Consider the following 22,451-nt stretch of genomic DNA (forward strand, 5'->3'; position numbering starts at 1 on the left):
GAGAAAGTCCAAGGGTGAAAATGAACGTTTATAAAACAGTAATGAGTCCAACTATGATGTATTGTTTGGAGATGGTGGTACTGATGAAAAGATAATAGGCAAAGTTAGATGTGGCAGAGCTGAAAATGTTATGATTAAACAACATGAGTAAACAAGGGTAGAGAGGATTAAAAATGAGTATATTAGAGGGTCAGCACAAGTATGACAGTTTGGTGATCAATTGAGAGTGGCTAGATTGAGATGGTTTGGGCACATGCAAAGCAGTGTTGAGGAGTACATTGGGAAAAGAATGCTGAGGATGGAACTTCCAAGCAAGTGGAAAATAGAATGTCCGAAGTGGAGGTTTATGGATGTGGTAAGGGGGGACATGAAAGCAATCAGTGTGGCAGAAATGATGTAAAAGATAGGGATAGATGGAGACAAATGATCCACTGTGCCCACCCCTAAATGGGAGCAGGTGAAAGAAGAAGAAGAGGTAATAAAAATTATAAAATGAATGCTCTTTTATTTCAAATGTACATTAAATGGCAAATATAAAAAAACAGCCACATATATATTACATTTAATATCGTATCCATCCATCCATTTTCTTAAATCTCCTATCCAGGGCAGGGTCATGGGACACTTGGAGACGATCCCAGCAAACACTGAGCAGTGACAAGACCTGGGGCCTCATGCATAACGCCGTGCGTAGAACTCACACTATAACATGGCATAAGCACAAAAGCAGGAATGTGCGTACGTACAGAAAAATCTAGATGCAGGAATCTGTACATACGCAAACTTCCTCATTCTTCCGCTACATAAATTCCGATCAGCGTGAAAAGTAACGCACATGCACGCACCTTCTGTCCCGCCCCAACTCCTCTCAGAATTACGCCTCTTTGAATATGCAAATCAATGTAAATAGCCCTTAAGCTCAGCCTTCTGTGAAAAGACAATGGGAAAAGCACGGTGGAAAATATAAGAATTTCAGCGAATACCAAATGGAGGCAAAGGAAAAATGTACTATTTATTGGTTTAAACAGTGGTATAATCAACAATATGAAGTTGATCAAGTGACAGAGTGTCGGAGAAACTCGAAAGCTCAAGTTCACAAAGTCGCACAGTCCCTGAAATAAAAAAGAAATCACATATCAAAGTCGCTGTGAAAAGGCAAGTCGTAGCCCACCGTCTGAGTGTCATATGAAAGCTTATTAGGGTACAGACAAAAAAAATAGGCACACAGTGGGAAAAAAGCACGAAATGTCAACTTTAATCTCGAAATTTCCACTTTAATCACGTAGTTATTTTGCCATTAAAGTAGAACATCATAAACTTCATCTTAAAATCATTTAATTTACTAGTTTCTCAAATCCCATTGTAACTAAAGTAGCACATTAAATGCTTTGTTCTGTATTTGATCTTCTATATGCTCTGTGTGTGAATCACTACCTGCTTCTTAAACGGGCTTTCTTTTTCTCCAACAGGACACAGAATCCATTTCATTCGTGATATTACAGCTCTCTGAATAATTAAAATGCTGAGATGTATACGTGATATCTTTTTCATGATGATAGGAGTTAAAGCATGTTATTAAACATGGGAACACGGTGGCACAGTGATTGTTCATGTCTCACGCAAGAGGCTTGCTGGGCCATGCGTGACCTTCGATGAAATAATTTATTGCAGCAGTACTGTCTCTTTCAAACGTACTAACCTCCAATTCCTGTGCTTACTTTTCTTTCTCCAAATACCCAATCGCCACACAATCAGCTCTGTAATAGACGTGAAGCCATCTGTAAGCTTAGAACGACGATTCTTCAAAACTTTTAAGGAACATTGAAATATCTTCGTAGTACATGTTTAATTATTATATCCGTCTATCCATCCAGTGTCACGTCAGCACCAGAAAGAATACAACGCAATGCAGGAACAATCCCTGAACTAGCTAGCGCTGTGGCACCGTGTCCTCACATGTTTAATTATTAACAATACAGATTATTTAAATGAAGTTAAAGTTTTATCTGTATAATATAATCAACATATTTTGCTGCATTTCATCTTAAAAATGATATTGTCATCATATGTAAATACGCGCTTTATAAAGTGGCGCAGGTTGTGCAATATTATAACTGTAGTGCAAGTTTACAGTGAGGTGATTGTACTTATAAGTCCAAACAGTTCTACAAGGAGCACTTGAGGGACTGATTGAATGCGTTTATAGTTCTTGGGATGAAACTTTTTCTAAACCGCGAAGTCCATACAAGAAAGTCTCTGAAACGTTTTGCCGTGGCTCAGGCAGCGTCTGCTTCATGCTCTATACCGATAATTCTCTTTCCAATCAGCTGCTGCTGTCATTCCCCACTCAGATACAGTGATATAAATACTACGAGTGGTGCAGTGAGAGTAATATGGAAAAAAATGATCTGCTGTGGCAACCCTTAACGAGAGCAGCTGAAAGAGGAAGAAGATGCATTGAGAGTAACAACGCTAAAGCAGTTATGGTATTTGGAATACTATGGCTATTCCCTGGGCCACTATATTGCTGCAGGCTAATTACAATCAGATGCATTACACTGATAAACAATATGCAGTTAGTTTCAGCGTATTTATAAAGCCGCGTCAGGAATGTGGATCTAAGAAAGAAAGGTTGACCACACAGGAACAGTAGCACTGCTTTGACGCTGGGTGCTGCCAGTCTGCAAAACCAAGCGGAGAAATTGCGTACGCCAGGGCATGAGGTACCATGGAAAAGTGTGTGGCTTTATGCCAAGTTTAGGTTTTATACATCACGATTTGAGCGTGGAAATGTTCGTACGCAACATTTCTGTGCATACGCACCGTTTATACATGAGGCCCCTGGTCCGTCACAGATTTAACACATGCACACACTCACAAACACACTATGGCCAATTTAGCAATGTCAGTTCACCTAACCTGCAAAATTTTGGACTGTGGGAGAAAACTGCACCACCCAGATGAAACTCATGTTTAATTTCATATATTACAATTATTCATTTTTTAAATGTATACTGTTGAAAGATTCAGAATTATAAGCATGAATATACATGCATGCTTCTATCACATAACCCCAGAAGATGAGATTCTAATTATAGTATAGTCTCTATCAATGTGGAACTTGCATGTTCTCCCTGTGACTCTAAAACTGGATTAAGTTGGAGGGATTTATTCTGGGTGCATGATTTTCCAAATGCTCCCAAATTTTATTTTGTTTGTCAAAATAATGTTTATAGATGTCTCTCTTAATGTACATTTGAATACATATGTACCTATGAATGTAAATACTGCATAGTTTGTGATTACCTGTTAAATTTTTCATTTATGAGAGCACTATACAGTACAAGAATAAAAATGTTGCTGAATTTTGTTATTCGAAAAGAAATGGAAATAAAAAGGACAAATTTAGGAACACATATATTCCTAATCGTTTGCAATAAGTTGTAAAAGTTAAACTTATTTGTTAATTTTGAGGCTTGTCCATTTATCCATTAAAAACATTTTCACCTCCACTAACTCTCTCTTTCTATAACACCCTAATTACAGTGAATGTTTGTAAAAATGTGCAGGCTTTAGGTTTACTTTGGAGCTAACATGTTTAATCATATCATGAATTATGCAAATAATCTACCTCAGTTATGACTGGAACATTTATTTCCTGATTCCTCTACATCTCAAACTAATCCCATTCCTCTTACAGTCTTGCTTAGGTAATAAACAAAAAAAAAAAAAAAAAAAAAACTTTCTTTCTCTATTTCAGGATCATTGTAAATTAGAGCTTTGATTTGTACCCTGAGACAGATGGGGCATTTTATTTTGATAGATATGTGATACATTTTATTTTCTGCTCTTTGCTTAAATAAATTTCTCTTTATTTAGTTCCCAGTGGTATGTGAATCCTGTGCAACTGCTTAGAATTACTATGAATGTAATCCTAGTTGTTAAAACCAAACTCTGTCTGTCTGCCTGTTGTAACCATTTGTTGCCATTAATGTTGTTCACTGAAGGTATTCAAAAGATAGCAAGATTAAATAAAAGTTGCATGGTCTGCTGACTCCCACAAGTGCCAGATGTTTCAGAATTGCTATTGCAGCACAACTTCTTATTTATGTGAGTAAGACAATTACAAATGAGGCAATGACACTCCTGTTGGAATGAAGCCAAGATTGGTATTGTGCCAGGTACTTGCCTTTAACTGTCTTTTGCTTCTGCATTGTATACATTTTACTCTTTTTGCAAGCTACCACTGTTTTTAATATTTGTATTGCTGGGTGAATTCCAGAGAAAGTGCTGCATTACCCCTGTGCCATTTGACCAAGCTGTAAATGAGATTAATTTCCCAAAAACTTTCTAAATTATGTACATAACCTTGCATTCTTCAACTGTTCCATAAAATGGATAACCGAATGCATTAACTAATGTGTAATCACTGTAGCAGAACAGGGGCACTTTCATAAACATAAACATCCTTCAGTTAACTTAACATGCAAGATTCTGATATGTGGGAAGTAAACAGGAATACTCAAAGGTATAACCAGAAATGGGGACATGCAAACAACACACAGGGATCACCCACTTAAAAAAAAAAAATCAGTCGGAATACATTTCAACCCAAAGGTGGGCCCAGTATGGATAAATCACAATTAAAATGCATCACAAGCCATCCATAACTGGGAAGTGGATTATATGCATGCCATTTTTCAAGGAATCAAAACACCTGGACAGGTCACCAGTCCATCACAGGGAAAACATGCACTTCCATACACTCTAAGGCCAATTTAGCAGTCCCAACTCACCTTATCTGCACATCTTTGCAAAGAAACTGGAGAACCCTGAGGAAACCCACATGGGGAGAATACACAAATGCCATTTAGGAAACACTCAGGATGCAGACCCTGGTCTCCTTATTTCAAAGCAGCAGTGCACCACCTGTTGTGGCAGCAGTGCTACTATTGTGCCTCCAGCCTTTAATTTTAGTTAAATTCTGCAACATAGTGTCAGGGACTCAGGGCACTTTCTTGGACTGAAGGGAAAGTTGTAAGGTATTTTTTTAAAAGGAAAAACTTTATTCCTGTCATTCATAATCATATAGAAAGGAGTAAACCTACAAATATCTTACAGAAAAGGCTGGCTTTTACAAAAGATATCATGGTCTTGCTGATAATTTATTTGTGGACATTTGTTTGAAATCCAGTATAAAAGCCTCCTGTTTATAAGAAAAAATGTAAAACTCATATTCTTGAGGATTGCAATGGCATATAGTTTTTCAATCCAACTACTTTCCTGATTAGTAATCAGCAAGCAGCAGCAGCTGGCCTTGTCTGGATAAGTAATTTTAAGGCAGAACTAACTAACTTCTTCAAATAGTGTTTCTTAAAGTGTATCTTCCCAGAGACACAGTCAACTAATTTAATTTATTTTATAACTGAAAATCCAGGAAAAGGCACTTTCCTTAAAACTCTCTGTAGTAACCCCCTTCCACACCCCAAAAAGAAAGGCACCCCCAAGGTTTAAATTTTGGGTTCCAAAATAGCCTATTGTATCCTCTTGACAAAGTGGGAGATGTGCACAAAATTTTGTTGAGAATGGACTAAAGTTATGAAATTATATAAAGACCAAACATACACATACACATTGAGCTTTATATATTAGAAGATTACTGATACTACTGGGAAATAATTTGGCTGGCTTAAATTTAATTGAATTGATTTTTAAGATTTATAAATTTCTTCTTGACCAGCATCTAATAATGAAGTGCAAAAGCAAGCCAACACGTGGCTAGCTAATGTGATCCCATTTGCACCTGTCCTTCATACAATATTTGTTTCAGAAAAATATCTGAAAAGACAAACATGAAGGTATGGTAACTACTTCATACTGATCTTTACTATTCCACAAAACATGTTGATGGTTCTCTCAGGAAAAGTAAATTAACAGTTCTGGAAGATTGCTATGTCAGAATGAAGGCTATTGAATAAAATTACATGCTTCATTACCATCTAAATTTGACTTATAATTAAGAAAGTGGTTAGAATGAAAATGGTGAATCTCCAGGAACAGAGTTTGAGAACCCTGAGACAGCTGGTCCCCTGTTCACTTTCTTTGTTTCTAATTTTTGGCTGTTGGTAAAAGTCTTATGCAATTCTGGTACATTTTGACATTTTGATATAAAGTAATGATTTTATTTACTAAATAACTATTAATACACTAAAAAATAATGTACTTGAATGTGCTTGATTTTGCATGCAGATGGTGCCCCCAAGCTTTTCATGTCTTTTCATAAATACTTTACACTTATTCTGTATTTTTTAAAAGGAATGTCATCTTTGTAATCAATTTTACAAGTCTCATTTTGTTTTGAAATCTGTGGAAATTGTTACACTGACTTCCAAGCCCTTGCACACATTAATCATAAAATACACCCTTTTGATACTGTTACTGAGAGGACAGCATGAGACAACGGTCCTTGCTTAATCAACTTCAGCACAAGTTATTATTACTCCATTTCATGCTTTGAATGTGGGTAATGCTTGTGTAATATTGTAAACCAGATGTATGTTTGCAATGATCTCACCAGTTAGAAATGTCTTAAGTATGTATAATAAAAGTAAGTTATTTCCCTGTGCTGTGCTTCATTTTATGATAAGAAAAAATAGTTTGTTTGATTTTGTATAATTTGGAGGCTGTAACTACATGTGTTGTACTTTTAAAAGTTTCCAAATTACATATAAATACAGGTAGAAGTTGTCTGGCCTTTAAACAATTCCAATTAGAGTAATTCAATGCTTTATTTATTTATTTATTTTTAAATTTTTGTTCAAATTACAAAACACGATAAAATAAAAACAGTAAATTCAATATAATATTCTGAAAGGAATTAATCAAATTCAATACCCAATTCTCTGCATGTTATAATATGATGCAATTCTATTATAAATAAACAATTATAAGGATGAATATATGTGTAGCTACTGGAAGGTAAGGCAGGATAAAGCAAGGGTCAAACACATGCTGAAAGAAACTTCTCAGTGCAAAAATTCATTTTAAAAGGTTTAGTGAAAATTCAAGCAAACAATCCATACAAGAATAGAGATGAGTTGTTACACACGTAAAATAAAAAGCAAAAAAAAAGGGAAATGTTTCTTCTTGTTAAACTTCAATTATTTCTATACTTAAGTATTAATTGCTTCTCTATGCTTTACTTCACATTCAGTATGTTCTAAAACTACCGCTCCGTACATACAACTGAGCATGTTAAGGCACGGTTTGAAACCATGTGCCTTCCATGCCTTACCTATGACAAGGCAGGTCGCTAACATTAATCTATGGTCAGAGGGACAACAAATAGAATACACCAATTCAATTCAGCTTGTGGGGGTTATAAGAACCTCCCACAAACTATGCACTAATATATAGGCAAACATTTAATATAACTTAAATGCAAATATTGCATACATGCACAAAAGGAAATAATAGACAAAATCTAAATATATGCAAATTGCAGTTGATTAATATCTTGACAGTGAATAGTGCTCGTCAATGAATGCAGGCTAAGAGGGTATATATATTTGCAACAATAATGCACAAAGAGCAAATTATTAACCTATACAACATATACATGTATAAATTAAGTTAAACACAGTAAAACAGAATGAATCTCTATGCCAGGCTCTTAGCTTTTTTATGCCATGTTTCAACAAACATTTTAGAGATTCCAACCTTGAGGTCACGTTCCCCAAGTGGAGTCACCTGATATGCTAATAAAGTCACAAGAAAATATTTAAAAATAGAAAAAAAAATACATATATACATTGAAATTTAATTAAGATTACTTCATTATTAACTTTAATATACAAATTAAACAAATTTAATATACTTTAAAAGTTTTAAAACGTTAAAAACCTGGGTGCTTGTAATATGTCACACGAATACAGTATTGTAAGAGCCGTCTTACCTATTCAAGCAAAATTTCTTAGCTTTACCCAGATTTTTAAATAAGTAAGCAAAATGGAGGATTTCTTGACTGAGGTGCTCCGTTCACATCACATGTTGGGTTGCCAAATCCTGAAAATCAGACTTCAAAATGATTACGAAAATACAATGAATCGTTTATTCAATGTGGAATTATTAACATTATTGAAAAGAAGGAGGAAAGGCCTAAATACCTCTTGTGCAGTAACGTGCTGTATATGGAGAATAAGAAGCCAAATCTTAAAAGGCATTTTAAAACTACACACAAAGTACACATGGGATAGGCAAAATCATATTTTGAAAGAAAATGCGAAGATCTCAACAGTCAGTGGATGCTATTCAGAAAAGAGATGACTACAGGTGAGCTACAGTATAACATAGTAAAGGCTATAAAACCTTACAGTTCCGCTGAAACATTCATTTATCAGCAGCAATTGATAAGGTGATAACAGTATGTGGTGAGAATCATGCACAAAAACTAAAGTTTATACCCCTGTCCAATAATACAGTGAAACGAAGGATTAAGGCAATAAAGAAGAATCAAACTTCTCCAGCCTACGCGTTTACAAATTGACATTGGCACGGAGGGTAAAACCACTCATGTTTTGACTTTTGTTCATTACATGCACAACAATGCATTTTATGAGGGTATTTTGTACTGTAAATAGACAGGATTCTTTTGCTATCTTAAAAAAGTTTATGGAGAATAAAGGAATTCCATGGGATAGGATGGTGGGATTCTGCACAGACAGAGCACCATCCATGGCTGGTCAGTAGGCTGGCATACGTACACTAATCATGGATGTGGCCCCTTCTGCAGTATATATGGATGCACTGCATGATCTACCGTGCGGAACTCGCAGCAAAAAAACTAAGCGGGGCGCCCTCGTGAATGTATTACACCAGGTAACTGCAATGGTCAATTATATCAAACCACAGCCACTGTTTGTGCGCTTATTTGCAAAGCTTTGTAGTGACATGGGCTCTGAGCATGTCAATTTGGTCTTTTACACAGAATCACAGTGGTTGTCAAGGGGAAGAAAGCTACAAAGATTTTTTTAACTCAGACATGAACTATTGGCATTTTTATGGATGTAATAAAACATGAATTTGTTCAGTTTTTGTGTAAGCAATACAAAATGTCCCTTCTTGCCTATGTAATGGGCATATTTGAAAAACTTGATGAACTTAACATAAGCATGCAGGCATGAAAGAAACATATCATGTGGATGAGTGATCTATTAATTGATTTGAAGGAAAACTAGTGTTCTGGAGACAGAATCTTTGCAGAGAAAATTATGCCTCTTTTCCACAACTGTACAAGTTTTTGACAGACAACAGTCTGCCTGATCAATGCCACACTCTGACAATGACCGATCATCTACAATACCTTTCACAATTTACTTTCAAGGATTGGATATGTCAAAGTTTGACTGGGTGACTGACCCATTCACTGCAATCCAGACTCTGTGGATCTTCCACACAGTATCATCGAAGAGCTGATTGAGTTGTTTTGCGATTGAACACTGCAAGTACTTCATGTGTCCGTGGAGGAATTCTGGTTTGGAACCAAAGCAGATTACCCTTAAGTTTCACTGCGTGCTTTAAAACTTCTGGTTCCCCTTTCAAGCACTTATTTGTATGAAGCTAGATTTAGTGGTCTAGTTTGACTGAAATCAAAGTATAGGTTCAGGCTAGATGTGACTGATGAGTTGAGGTGTGCTCTCTCAAGTCTACCTCCTGACTTTGACAAGCTGCTGGTTGACATGTATGCACAACCATCTCATGTAACAATGTAAATACTTTACATGGTTATCTGTGTCATCATATTATGTTTTGATGTAAGTTAAATATCCTGTAATATAATACTGTACCTCACCATTAAACAATGTACTGAATATGAAGTGAATGTTAAGCAGCTGGGGCCATGAAAAAGCTCAGATTTCAAAATGGGGTCACAAACCAAAAGAGCATAGCAACCTCTGTTTTTAGGGTATATTGGTTTATTTATTACATATTCACTATCCCTTTGGTGCTCAATTTAATTGATCTGTTCCTACTAACAAAGTTTGTCATCAACAATTATTTTGCCCCAAGTATCTAGTCTGTCCAATTTTACAAGCAAACTAACCCTTAAACTGACCCTTTGATGTCAAAATATGACAGAGGTTCTAGTTAATTTAAGAACTCATTCCTTACTTGATTTGACACTAAATTGAATTTTAAGCTTTATAATTCATGGTTCTAATAAGTATTGTTTTCCTAATTTACCAAGGGGTTTAAAAAAATCAAATATTGACATACCTTAGCCTGACATTCTTACCAAATTCTCCCTAACATTGTTGCTAATGATCATCCTAAAAGTGTCATAAATCCCTTGAATTATGTCTAGGGAATACAAGGTTGTTCTCTGTATGGTAATTGTCAACAAAAAGAGAAGACTGAAATAAATGGCTTACATACAAAATACTTTGGAAGAATTCCTTCTGCTAAAGTTTCACTTGCTAGACAGTATTTGACAGAAACATAAGATTTTTGGAAAGATGTACACAAGATAGGTAAATGAACACTTTAAAGACAAAGTGAAAGAATATCTCTAGATGTGGTAAGTCATACAATTTGAGGGGTATATTTTCTTCTTTACCATATATTGACTAATTTGGCTTTTTTATGATTTTACTGCTTATGTCTCCTAGGAAAACCTGTTTAAGAATACTGTATTTGAACACTGTAGAGCCATAATCTGAGCAGTGTGTTTTGCAGTGGTTTATACATTATTTTCCTGATTTTTATATAGACACTGTCATACACATCTATCTGTATTAGTAAAGATTTTGGCCTTTGGTTATGAATAATTGAAGATTTTCTCCTGCATCTGTCTTTGCAGTTTATAACTAAACACATTACACATTAATTAACCCAGCTTGCTAAAATCTGTCTTCTTGATAAATACAGCTTAGTGAAATGAGCATTTAAATTAATCTTAATAGGCTTCCTAATGGTATATTGTACTATAAAGTTTGTTTTGAGATTTTTCTGGTAAGGAAGAAAGAAGTCATAGTTTTGTTCATGTGGGTACATGTGCAGCCTTAACTGTTCATTTACTTCTTGGCACTTGAAACATAGAGCCCTTTTTAAGCAACCCATTGATTAATTATTTTTTTGTGTAAAATATGTGTGAAAGTTTACATTTCAGTGTCATCAAACACATTGATAATTATTAATGTACAATATGATTTAGCATTCTTTCATTTGATCAAAATGGAAATTTATGACTATTCATTTACATTTCTGTTTTTGGTATCAAATGTATCATAATATGGTGATAATCGTTTTGTGTGATTTTTTTATGGCATTACTTGGCTAACACTTTATCATCACTGATGCTGGTAGTGTAATGCACTGTGAAACGTCATGTCTCTCCCTCACCCACTGATCTGACTTATCTTTCTTTGGTCCTTCCATGTGGCTCCAATGATCCTGTTTTTATATTTTATTGATTTTAATTAGAAACAGATAACATTCCATACAGTTAAGTCAAAATTTAACAAATCAAAACAAAATAAAATTCAACCCCCACCCAAGTGAAAGAGAGAGGAACCAGTAACAGAAACTACTCTATAAAAGAAGCAAGAAAAGAAGGTTATCCTTTTTTCCAAAATTTAAGCTTATTCTAAAATGCTATTGAATAGATCCTACCATATTTTAAACTGCCATATTTGAAAGTTTTGAACAGATCCTATAAGTGAGGATTTGATTTTTTCAAATTTCAAATCGGTTACCCACTGACTTAAGAGTGGTGAGGTGGGATTCTTCCAGTTGAGCAAGATAAGTCTACGTGCTAGTAGTGTAGTAAAGGCAATTACAGTTTGTCTGTCCTTCTCCACTTTAAGCCCATTTGGGAGTACACCAAGCACAGCTGTTAATGGGTTAGGAGGTATTGTGATACCAAAGCTGTCTGACAGGAATGCAAAAATTTTTGTCCAAAATGTTAATTTGGTGCACGCCCAGAACATGTAGCCCAGTGAGGCTGGAGCTAGATTGCAATGGTCACAGGTTGAATCTTGCCCTGGAAACCTTTTGGACAATTTTAAACAAGATAAATGTGCTTGATAAAAGATTTTAAATTGAATGTTTTGCACATATGAAGCTCGAGTGTATTCTGTGCATGGCTCCCTTCCACTCCTTTTATGAAATATTGAGTGACTGATCCTTTCCCCAATATACTCTGGGGTCTTTGAAAGGAAGAAACTTTAAAATATTTCTATAAATTCTAGAAATGTTATCTGAGTTTAAGACTGATCAATAATTCTTCTGGAACAGAACACTGTGGAAGGTGAGGAAAACTAGGCAGGTTCTGTTTAGCAAAGCATCTAGCTTGAAAGTTGTATTTAAAGTGTAACTGTTCGTAGGATGGAAAGACATTATCTATGTTCAAGTCTCTGAGTGTTTTAATCCTAGACATTTTCCAGACATTAACTAGTGTATATGTTTGAGGGGGTGGAAAAAGTTTGTTGCTATGTAGAGGTGACAACAGATAAGAGCTTTTCCGTCTTAAAGTTCTTCCTACATTGGTTCCATATTCTGCTTTAGATTGTTATAGAGTTGCCCTTTGCATGGATGTTTTGAATTCCAAATAAATTAAGTTGATGACTGAGTCTACTTTCTTAAAAAAATTATTTGTTAAGGCATATGGGGATGCTTTATAATAGGAAGAGCAACTTATGAAGGATGGCCTTCTTAACAATGTTGATTCTCCCTGCTAATGTAAGATGGAGGGTAGACCATCTAGTCACGCCTTGTTTAATTTTTTAAATGCAGGCAGCAAAATTTTGTTGAGAAAGAGATTTATATTTACTTGTAATACTTACCCCTAGGTATTTAAACTGATCTGGTAAGATAGGTGGGAAGGAATCTAGTCAGATATTATGGGCTACAGAATTCACTGGTAAAAGCATGCTTTTATTCAAATTGATTTTAAGTCCAGATATCTTTGGAAAACCTGCTAATGCTTTTAGGACTGCTGGCATATAAATTTGTGGGTCCAATATATACAGTACCATATCATCTGCATATAGTGATATTTTCTGTTCAAGTCCTTCTCTGAAAATTCCCTTTATCTCTGATGTGTTTTGAAAGTATACAGCCAGTGGTTCAATGGTGATTGCAAAGAGCAAAGGTGATACGGGGCATCCTTATCGAGTACCACGTTCTAGTTTGAAGTTATCTGAAATAATGTTAATACGAACTGAGGCTTCTGGACTAGTATAAAGTAGTTTGATCCATGCACATGTGTTTGGGCCAAACCCAAATTTGTGCAATGTGGTGAATAGATAGTCCCATTCAATCATATCAAATGTATTTTCTGCATCTGATATGATTCTATGATAATAGAATCTCTGGGGCATTAGATATAATGGGTGAATATATTATATTATTATATTAAAAAATGTGAAGGTTAGAAGTTTAGCGTTTGCCTTTATTAAATCCTGTTTGGTCTTGTGATATTAAAGAAGGAGATATTTTCTCAGTCCTTCTTGCTAGAACTTTGGAGAGTATCTTAACATCGTTATTCAGAAGAGAGATTGGTCAGTATGATGCATATTGTAGTAGGTCCTTGTTCTTCTTAGGAAAAATGGTCATTAATACTTGTGGATTTTTTTTGTCTTTATTTCTATAAACATTTGTTGTGGGATACAAAATCTGTAAATTTTGGTCCATATTTTCATTATTTTTTGTTCAAGACAAAACAACAGATGAACTTATAATACAGGTCACTTAGCATGGACAGTTAACATCAAATGAAATCTGTTTTCCTGAATTGTACCAATATCAGTACCATCAGTTTGAACTGAGCAGGAATTGAGGAGACACCTCAAGGGGTATTGATGATTTTATCACCTGTGAAGGAAAAGGCACCAGGACTAAATTGGTTTACATCTTGGAAAAGGAAGACATGCTATGGTTCAAGCTGTACCTGATTACTTTACAATCTGTGACCAGAAAGAGATGCCATGGGACTGGAAATTACAGCTTGTGACAGGATATTATTAAAATATTAGAAATTGTATTGCTTGGAAATTCATTCATCATATTGACAGTAATAAGGAAGATTTCTTTGAACACCTGGTGCAGCCAGAGGTTTGCCATATGCTCTGTGCTGCGAGGTTTATTAAGGTGAGAGCTCCACCCAATAGTAGGGAACAGTATGTAAAGTAAGGCATTCTTGGTTGATAAATGGCCTATAGCCAAGGATTTTGAGCCTTTGTATGTTTAAATGTATTTCTAGAGTCCAAAGTAATATTTAGGTCTGAGACATATTTTAAACATTGTATGTTGTTTGTGCCGACAATAAGTAAGTTTCTTGAAGTGCCAGAAGAGTGACTGGCTGTGTTATATCTAAGGCACTTGTGTGGTTTAAAGTTCTAGAGATTAACCAGCTGTGTGTGTGTGTCATTTATGGGGCATTGCTGTGGTTAGGGTCTGTGCGTATGTAAGTCTCTTGAATTGCTGAGGGAGTGACAAGTTGTGTTATTCATAAGGCATTTGTTTGGTTTAGAGTGCTAGAGATTAACTAGCTGTGTGTGTGTCATTCATAGGACACTGTTGAGTTTCTATGTGTATGCGTATATCTATGTATGCGTGTGTTAATCTTAACTCTTTCAGGGCTGATTTTGACTTTTGTCAAAAGGAGGAGTTGACAATGGTAATCAACTGTAAAGTGTGACAAGTACCAACCGTTATGTTTTAGTTGGACACTCGTTGTTAGAAGGAAAGTTAGCTTCATTGGTTTGATCGAGGTTTCCTGCACTCGTGTGAGTAGTAAGGTGCAAACAAGAGCAAAAATGGCACTGACATAATGGCGAGATATCAAAGCGAATGCTAATCGTGGTGCTGAAACACCTATGGCAGTGTTTGCAAGGAGGACTGCCACTTAACAATGATAACAGGTAGAACCCAGATCACAATGCACTGTGACCGTGACCGCTGCTGCTGCCGCCCCAGCCTCATGAAGACAGCCTGGCAGCAAGCCTGCCACCCATTCTTGTGAAACTGGCAGCTGCAGCATGCAGCAACAGACGTTTTATGTTGATTTCTGTGTGAAAGCATTGCTTTTCAGAAACCGTTTTTTGGAAACAATATTCAGCCCTGAAAGAGTTAAGGTGCGACAGTAGACCAACCTGGTAACGAACCTGATGAGTACACTTACCCCTAGGTAAAGGGTGAGTAGAGGGAAATTTCACAATAATACATTATTAATAATAGTGGAGCTAATTTATTTGAGAATTTTTTATAAAATTCTACTGGGTAGCCATTAGGGCCGGATGCTTTCCCACTTTGAAATGAGTTTATAGCATCTAGTAATTCTGAAAGTATCAGAGGTTTATCCAGGCATATGAGTATCTAGCTGTGGTATCTCTAATGAATCAAGAAACCGATTAGATTGTGACTTATCTTCGTGCAAGTAAGAACTTCACTTTACTCTGTACAAATGCCAATAATGAACCTGTAAGCCTTTAAAGAATAATAATACTAAAATGGGACACCACTGACATTATGCACTACTGAACATACACTTGACTGTTACTATGTAGTGGTTTTGGCATTCTGTTCATTTTATGAAAACACAGATAACTACAATGTGTGGCAAAAGATTTACAGTAACTGAGGTTTAAGTGGTGCTGTGTGTAATTGGTCAGATGTTTGAAATAAACAGCAAATCACAAACCATTTAACATATTTATGCCTTGTATAATATTTGGGCAGCATGCAGACCTGACCAAGGATCTCTTGATTAGCACTGCTTCTCCTAATGGCTCATCATGGACATTTAAAAATATAGTCTGACTTGTGAGAGGGTGCAATCCATCAAGGGATCATATTCCTTTTAGGCTCATATATTAATTTCTACCATAGTTTTAAACTGCTTTGTATGTCTTTCTTAATTAATATAAGGTCTGTGAGTTTTCTTAAGGTTTGGTAAAAAGTAAAATGTATGAGCAGCCCAGAGAGGTACTGATATTTGCTGCTGCATAATCTTGTTTCTGCATTCAAAGTAGCTTAGTGTCACAAGGCATCAAGAACACTCTTCCCGGTTTGGCTCTATGACACAGCCCTTACATCAGCCGGCATACTGTTGAATGCTGAAGTTTTCCTTTTAAGGGCTGACATGTTGGTATGCCTGTCAGCCTTGTTATTGCATGTTGTCAGGGCTCTGAGAATTTGAGTGACTTTTAATTCTCAATAGATCATAATACCTATAACTGGAGTGTCATTAATAAGAAAGGGTTTTATTGTTTATTGCTTTTCCTAGATCATCTAGCTAAGAGACAGGTGAGTTTTGAAAATTTCTGAAAATGTAATACTTTTATCTGATGTTGCTGTCTCCGTAAAGATGATTTGCCATAACTTAAGCAAATAAAAACAATGGAATAAAAAGTGGTTTAGGAATAAAAAATAAACTACCTATCAATTACAAGTAAAATTTACACAGAAAGATAATATTCAGCTACAATGTAAACATGTTAAACTCCATTGAGAGGCAGTCATCTACTTTGCATGACCTTAAAAGGTCTTAGCAGGACTGAAACAGCAACAGTGAAGAGCAGAAAGATTTTTTGTGCTCGTACCCCAACAGTGGCGGTTTGAATGAGGTAGAACAGGAGCTAACTGAGAGGTCATAATCAAACCTTTCTTAAAGGTTAAAGATCAAATATTTTTACAATCTGAAAAAAAAAATTAAAAATCACGCAGAAGATAAAAAACAAGCAAAAGTATCCAGAATGTCAAAAAATGTCAGGCAATAGATCAACAAACTAAATGTGAAGTTAAGCACTTGACTAAATTAAAGAAGAGAATTCAAAAATATCTAAATGTGCTTATATATTCATCTAAAACTCCCCATGAATTGATGAAGCTGCACAGAATATCCCGTATACAGTAATTGTAGAAACTGTACATATTTTAGACATGCTGTTTTATATGCAGTTCTGTTTTGACATGGCTATTTTAATTTTGACAGAGTCTGTAGGTTTTTAAGCAGTAAAGGATAAATACATACAGAGGTCTCGGCTTCATTGTAAGGGATGGAATTGTGTTTTTCACAAATTTGTCTAATTGGCCTAGGACTAAACAAACAACTGTATGATGAGGTTTTGAAAATGCCCATATAATGAGGTATGTATTTTTTCAGTTTTACCCATAAGTAAGCTAAGAATGCTTTTTTGATGTATTTGTCCTACAGACATGCCTAGGCAATTTCCTAAGATCTCTCTAGTTGAGGTGGATGAAAATGTGCGGCTTCTGGCAGAAAAAGTATTTGCGACAGCTTTGCGAGAAGAGGACACCAAGAATGTTATGTCCTTATACTCGGTGGCAGAAGACTGTCCCATTGGACAAATTGAAGCCAAGCAGAGGGAGCTACAGAAAGAATTAGCAGAGCAGAAGTCTGAAGAATCTTCAAAAAGGTGAGTTCTGCTAAAATTCTTAGATTGTTATCTTAATATTAAATTGAATACTTTGTTATTGATTCACACAATAAAGTTCACAATTAAATGGGAAACTATATTGTATAATGAAAAGTATTAACACATTTATTAAATGATAGAAGAAATGAGCTTCACCCCTTAGAAGTGGAAGAAAAAATTATAGACCCACACAAAAATTGCAGCTCAGACCCTCCACACTGGAACTCTCACTGGGAATACCAAACAAATCGTTTATTACAAAATGTGTAGAACTTTTGAAAATAAAGCACTTTTTCAGATTTTTTAGATTTAGAACTGCATTACACCACATTTTGGCATATACTATCAAAGATCACACACCTGGTAAATTAGTGAGATGGGTGCACTTGTTTCGGACCACATGGTTTCTCAATTCTGAGAGTGAACAGTGATAGCCCTCCTCTGATATTATCCTCCTCAAGTAAACATGCGCTGTACTTTGTCTTGATAGCAGCCGTTGCTGAGAATGAGGACTCACAAAGCTGAACTAATCGTCATATTTTCCTTTTTGAGATGAAGCAGGCTTATTTTCACTTGATGATATAAACACTTGACCCAAGAATATATCTGCAACTTGAAAAGTTTTCTTTTTTTCCCAAACTAGCTAACTAGCAGTGCAACTCACTAAAGCAGAGTAATGAGTGATTGAGACTCATGTGTTTGACAGTAGTACATACAAAATAAGTGAAGCGAGAGTTCCTCATGATTTTTATTGTCCCAGAACATTACATGAGTGACTGGCACAAATGTAAGCCTGTGTGCTGATGCTCATGCTTGGTGCAAGAGGTCTCAGCATGTGTTAAAAAGGTCAGTCTTCTAGATTACTGTATTCCCCTTTAAAAGCTGACACACAGAGTCTGGTATCTCAGCAGCCCAGAGCCTCAACCATGGAGCTCCCAGTAGGAGGAGGTAACTTACTTAATAGTACTTGGCATTATTTAAGTCAGATAACTATTCCACAACCCTAATCTTAACCACAGTGTTAAAGGGCAGACTCTTTTGGAGCCCATTGGAGTCAGCTCCATCAACTTGTAGCTGTAGGATGGAGACTCCGGGCTGCAGGGCAGAGCGGCCCAGGGTGACAGCTAGTCCAGTTTTGATTGGCTGTTAGAAAATGGTATTTGAGGGTGATGATGATGCCGCTACATGCACATGTGGCCGCACTGTCTGGAATGTTTGTATGTTGTTTAGCGTTTCTTTGGTTTGTTTAGTAAAGAACGTTATTTTTTAGATTCTAATTGGATGTCTTGTGATGATTGTTTATAATAATTGAATCAGCGAATAAAGAAGAAGAGAATGACCAGACTGTTGGTACACTAAGTATATGTGATATTTATGAATTTCTTACCAAATTTTATAAGTTATTTTGTGGCTACTCCATTTGTCATGTATCACAGTCCACACTTTGAGAAACATCATTTTAGAGAGCTAAGACCACTAGTAAAGATCACATATTTGTGAGCAAGAACACTGAAATAGCATAAAATGATACTTTACATGCCTGTAATACCAATCTTCATTTTTTTTTTTTAAGCTTTGTGAAAAGGATTTTGTGAATAATATTTCTTGCTGCTATTCTGTTCAATGCTCTTGACCTCAATCTTGACTTTGCTGACGATGCTGTGATCTTCGCGGAGTTGATGGAAGCTCTGATTGGAGCACTTGAGAGACTGAGTGAGGAGACTGAGTGTCTGGGCTTACGAGTGTCCTGGATAAAAACCAAGATCCAGGCCTTTAATGACCTCTTGGGCACAGCCATCAGCAGTGTGTCTGTTTAAGGACAGAGTGTTGATCTTGTTGAGAGGTTTACTTACCTTGGCAGTGACATTCATGTCTCTGGTGACTCTTCCTATGAAGTCAGTAGACGGATTGGGAGAGCATGGGGGGGTCATGAGGTTGTTGGAAAGGGGAGTGTTGCGCTCCAAATCTGCATATCTATGCAAAAGGACGAAGGTCCGAGTCTTTAGGATCCTGGTGCTTCCTGTCTTGCTATATGTTTGTGAGACATGGACGCTATCCAGTGACCTGAGATGAAGACTGGACTCCTTTGGTACTGTGTCTCTCCAGAAAAGCCTAGAGTACCGTTGGTTTGACTTTGTGCTGAATGAGCGGTTGCTCATGGAGTCCCGAATGAGGCACATTACCTGCATTGTGAGGAAGCGTCAGTTACGGCAGTACGGCCATGTGACGCATTTCCCTGAGGGTGATCCAGCTCATAAGATCCTCATTGTTGGGGATACGAGTGGCTGGACCAGGGGTCACCCATGTAACACCTGGCTGCGGCAGATAGAGGGTCATTTCCGGAGGGTGGGACTGGACTGCATGTCTGCCTGGGGGGTTGCCAACCAGGATCCCGAGTTGTTTCATCGTGTAGTAGGTGAGGCAACACACTGTACCAAAGTATGCTCCCCAACTTGACTTGGTCTTGTGAAAAGGAGTAACTTTGACCTTTCTTACCCCATTATGTGGTGGACCCTGGGGTTGATGTGGCATGTTACAATGTTTTATTTTTTCAAAGTTAAGTTTGATGGCTGGGTTTTTGTTTGCCATTTTTTTTGTAATGTGATGTCTTGGTCTCTGTAGAAATCCTGCTGAAAAAACAAAATTTCCCTCCTGAGACAATAAACTTGAATTGCAATGTAAATAATAACAGCACTTTGTCAACAGTAATAACAAAACTAAAACCTAAATTAACATAACACTTAAACCACTGTAGAGAGTGAAGATGGGAAACATTGTGATATGAAATTTAGTGTTTCTGTCTCATAGAATCATTTTGAATCATTGCCCAATCACTATGTTTTACATGATTTCCCCAGAGCATCATATTGTTTTTCTCAGGATACTCTGGATTGTTTCACATCTAAAAATGTACAAGTTAATTACTAATTATAAATAGACTGGGAATTTCTGATTCCTGGAACTTATACTAGTTCAGGGTTGCAGGGCCAGATCCTGTAGTTACCAGATCATACAGGTAACAATCAAAAGATAATGCAGTACCACATTCACACTTTCTTGTATGAAGCCAATTTAGATCTACCAATAAAACTAACCTGCACATCTATGTAATGTGTGATGAAAACCAGAGCACCTGGAGAAATCCCAACACAGGGAGAGCATGCAAACTCTACAATGATAGTGCCCAGGCCCAGATTCAAACTTACAACTATGTATGGAACCACTGTGCCTCCCATTTGTCTAAAGCCCCATTCAGTTTTGCTTTGTCTGTCTTCTATTCAGTCCTGTAGAGATAAGCTCTGCTTCCCTGCAACCCTTGGATGGAAAAACATTTTCAGAAAATGAACAAAGACACAGATATTTAACTGTATATATTGTTATATTTGGACCATTACATACAGAAAATTTAAAGATTTGTTGTATTACATGAACGCAAAACATTGTTGTCTGTATTATGTTCATAATTTGTAGCTTTCATTGATGATTTATCTTTAAATTATCCAACTACGTATGGTGTATAAAATTTTGACTTCTCTATAGTTATAGTCTGCACTTTGGGTACTTATTCTGTACAATTTTATTCTCTTTCAGAAAAAAGAGTTTCAAGCTCATTCGTTCCCAGTCTATGTCCTTGCAGACTCCAATTAACCAGGATTGGGTGAATTCTGTGATCTCTCCTATTATTTCTCCTGAGTCGCCTACCTTGTCCCTTAAAGACAGTGTTCCAGAATTTCAGAGAGTCGCGATCAGTGGTGATTACTGTGCTGGTGTAAGCAAATTATTTTTTATTTGTTTAAGTTGTGATGCAAACTGTAAAAGTTTATGCAGTATTTATGATTCATGGGTCTTCTTCTATGTAACATCTCCATAATACACAGATTCACAGTAAAAAAGAGCCAATCCAAATGTCCAGTTTCAGTGTGAACCTCTTGCAGTCTTTTCAGTTAACCAGTATCTGAAAATTTACTTCAGTGCTGGAACTCAAAGCACTCCAAAATTCATACTCAAAGCTAATATCTATGAGTATAGGCTGAGATCAGCATTTTGATTTTAACTTAATCAACTAAAGCAAACATGAATATAAATATGCTGAACACCATTTTAGAAGATGACATATTTTTTTCAAAAGTGTTTTTCCACATTGTAGAAATTTAATTGTTTTATCATACTTTTTAGGAGTGCCTGTGTCACTTTGCATTTTGTACATACCTGCCTTAAATTTCTTCTTTTTATTCAATACCAGAAGACTGATGAGTTTTTTGCTCCTTTTTCTCCTAAAATTGAAAAATATGGGGAGAAATTAATTAAGTCATAAAATCACTACTAAACTTTTTGACCAGTTCTTTTATTAATGTCATACTTTTTTCAAGAAAATCAGCATACAGGTCAAATCTTATCATATGCAAATTCAATTTGAACTTAAATTCAGAAACCAGCTCTTTGTAGTATAGTGGGTGTCCGGTTTAACATTTTAGTAGCCTGTTTTAAATAAATAAATAAGTAATTGCCTGGCTTGACTTCTCTGTGGGTGTGTGTGCTCACGCAGCTGCAGGAGGTTGGTGAAACACTGGGGCGAGACACACCTGCATGTCAAGATGTGGTCTGTCTCAATTGCTTGATTGGCTTTCTGCAGTATGCGATTGAGATACTACGACCACGGAAGCATGTAAGGGAGAGCCGGCACTGAAAAGTGTTTGCCTCGGAGTAAGAGCAGCCTGATACGCGGTGTTCCAGCAGATGCTGAGGGACTGGTGGCAGCAGATGTATGCGGAGCAGTGTGGCGCTCCAGGATTGTCGAAGGCCAGGCAAATGGGACCTGAGCTGGGATATGAAGATTGATTGCACCTGTCGATGGGCATTTCCTCCTTCTGCAAGGTCCAGACAAGGGGAGGAGACGCCAGATTTGAGAAAGAAGCATTGGGGCTCATTTTTTTCATGGACTGTCTCTGGTTTTAATCTTTGATTTTAATCAATATTTATCGGATTTTAACCTTCACCCTATTTTATGGATTA

The 22,451-nt window shown here is 36.4% G+C and overlaps 1 protein-coding gene across 4 annotated transcripts in view; it reads left to right on the top strand.

Moving 5' to 3' along the window:
* LOC114646619 (AMP deaminase 3-like) overlaps nucleotides 1-22,451 on the top strand; it is a 131,213-nt gene that overhangs the window by 45,524 nt on the left and 63,238 nt on the right. For all 4 annotated transcript variants that reach the window (XM_028794894.2, XM_028794893.2, XM_051922037.1 and 1 more), the window contains 2 exons: nucleotides 17,216-17,438; nucleotides 21,030-21,207. In XM_028794894.2, the coding sequence (XP_028650727.1) occupies nucleotides 17,216-17,438; nucleotides 21,030-21,207 (401 nt within the window). The remainder of the gene's footprint in view (nucleotides 1-17,215; nucleotides 17,439-21,029; nucleotides 21,208-22,451) is intronic.

The sequence above is a fragment of the Erpetoichthys calabaricus genome, chromosome 2 (genome assembly GCF_900747795.2).
Source record: "Erpetoichthys calabaricus chromosome 2, fErpCal1.3, whole genome shotgun sequence".
Classification (NCBI taxonomy): domain Eukaryota; kingdom Metazoa; phylum Chordata; class Cladistia; order Polypteriformes; family Polypteridae; genus Erpetoichthys; species Erpetoichthys calabaricus.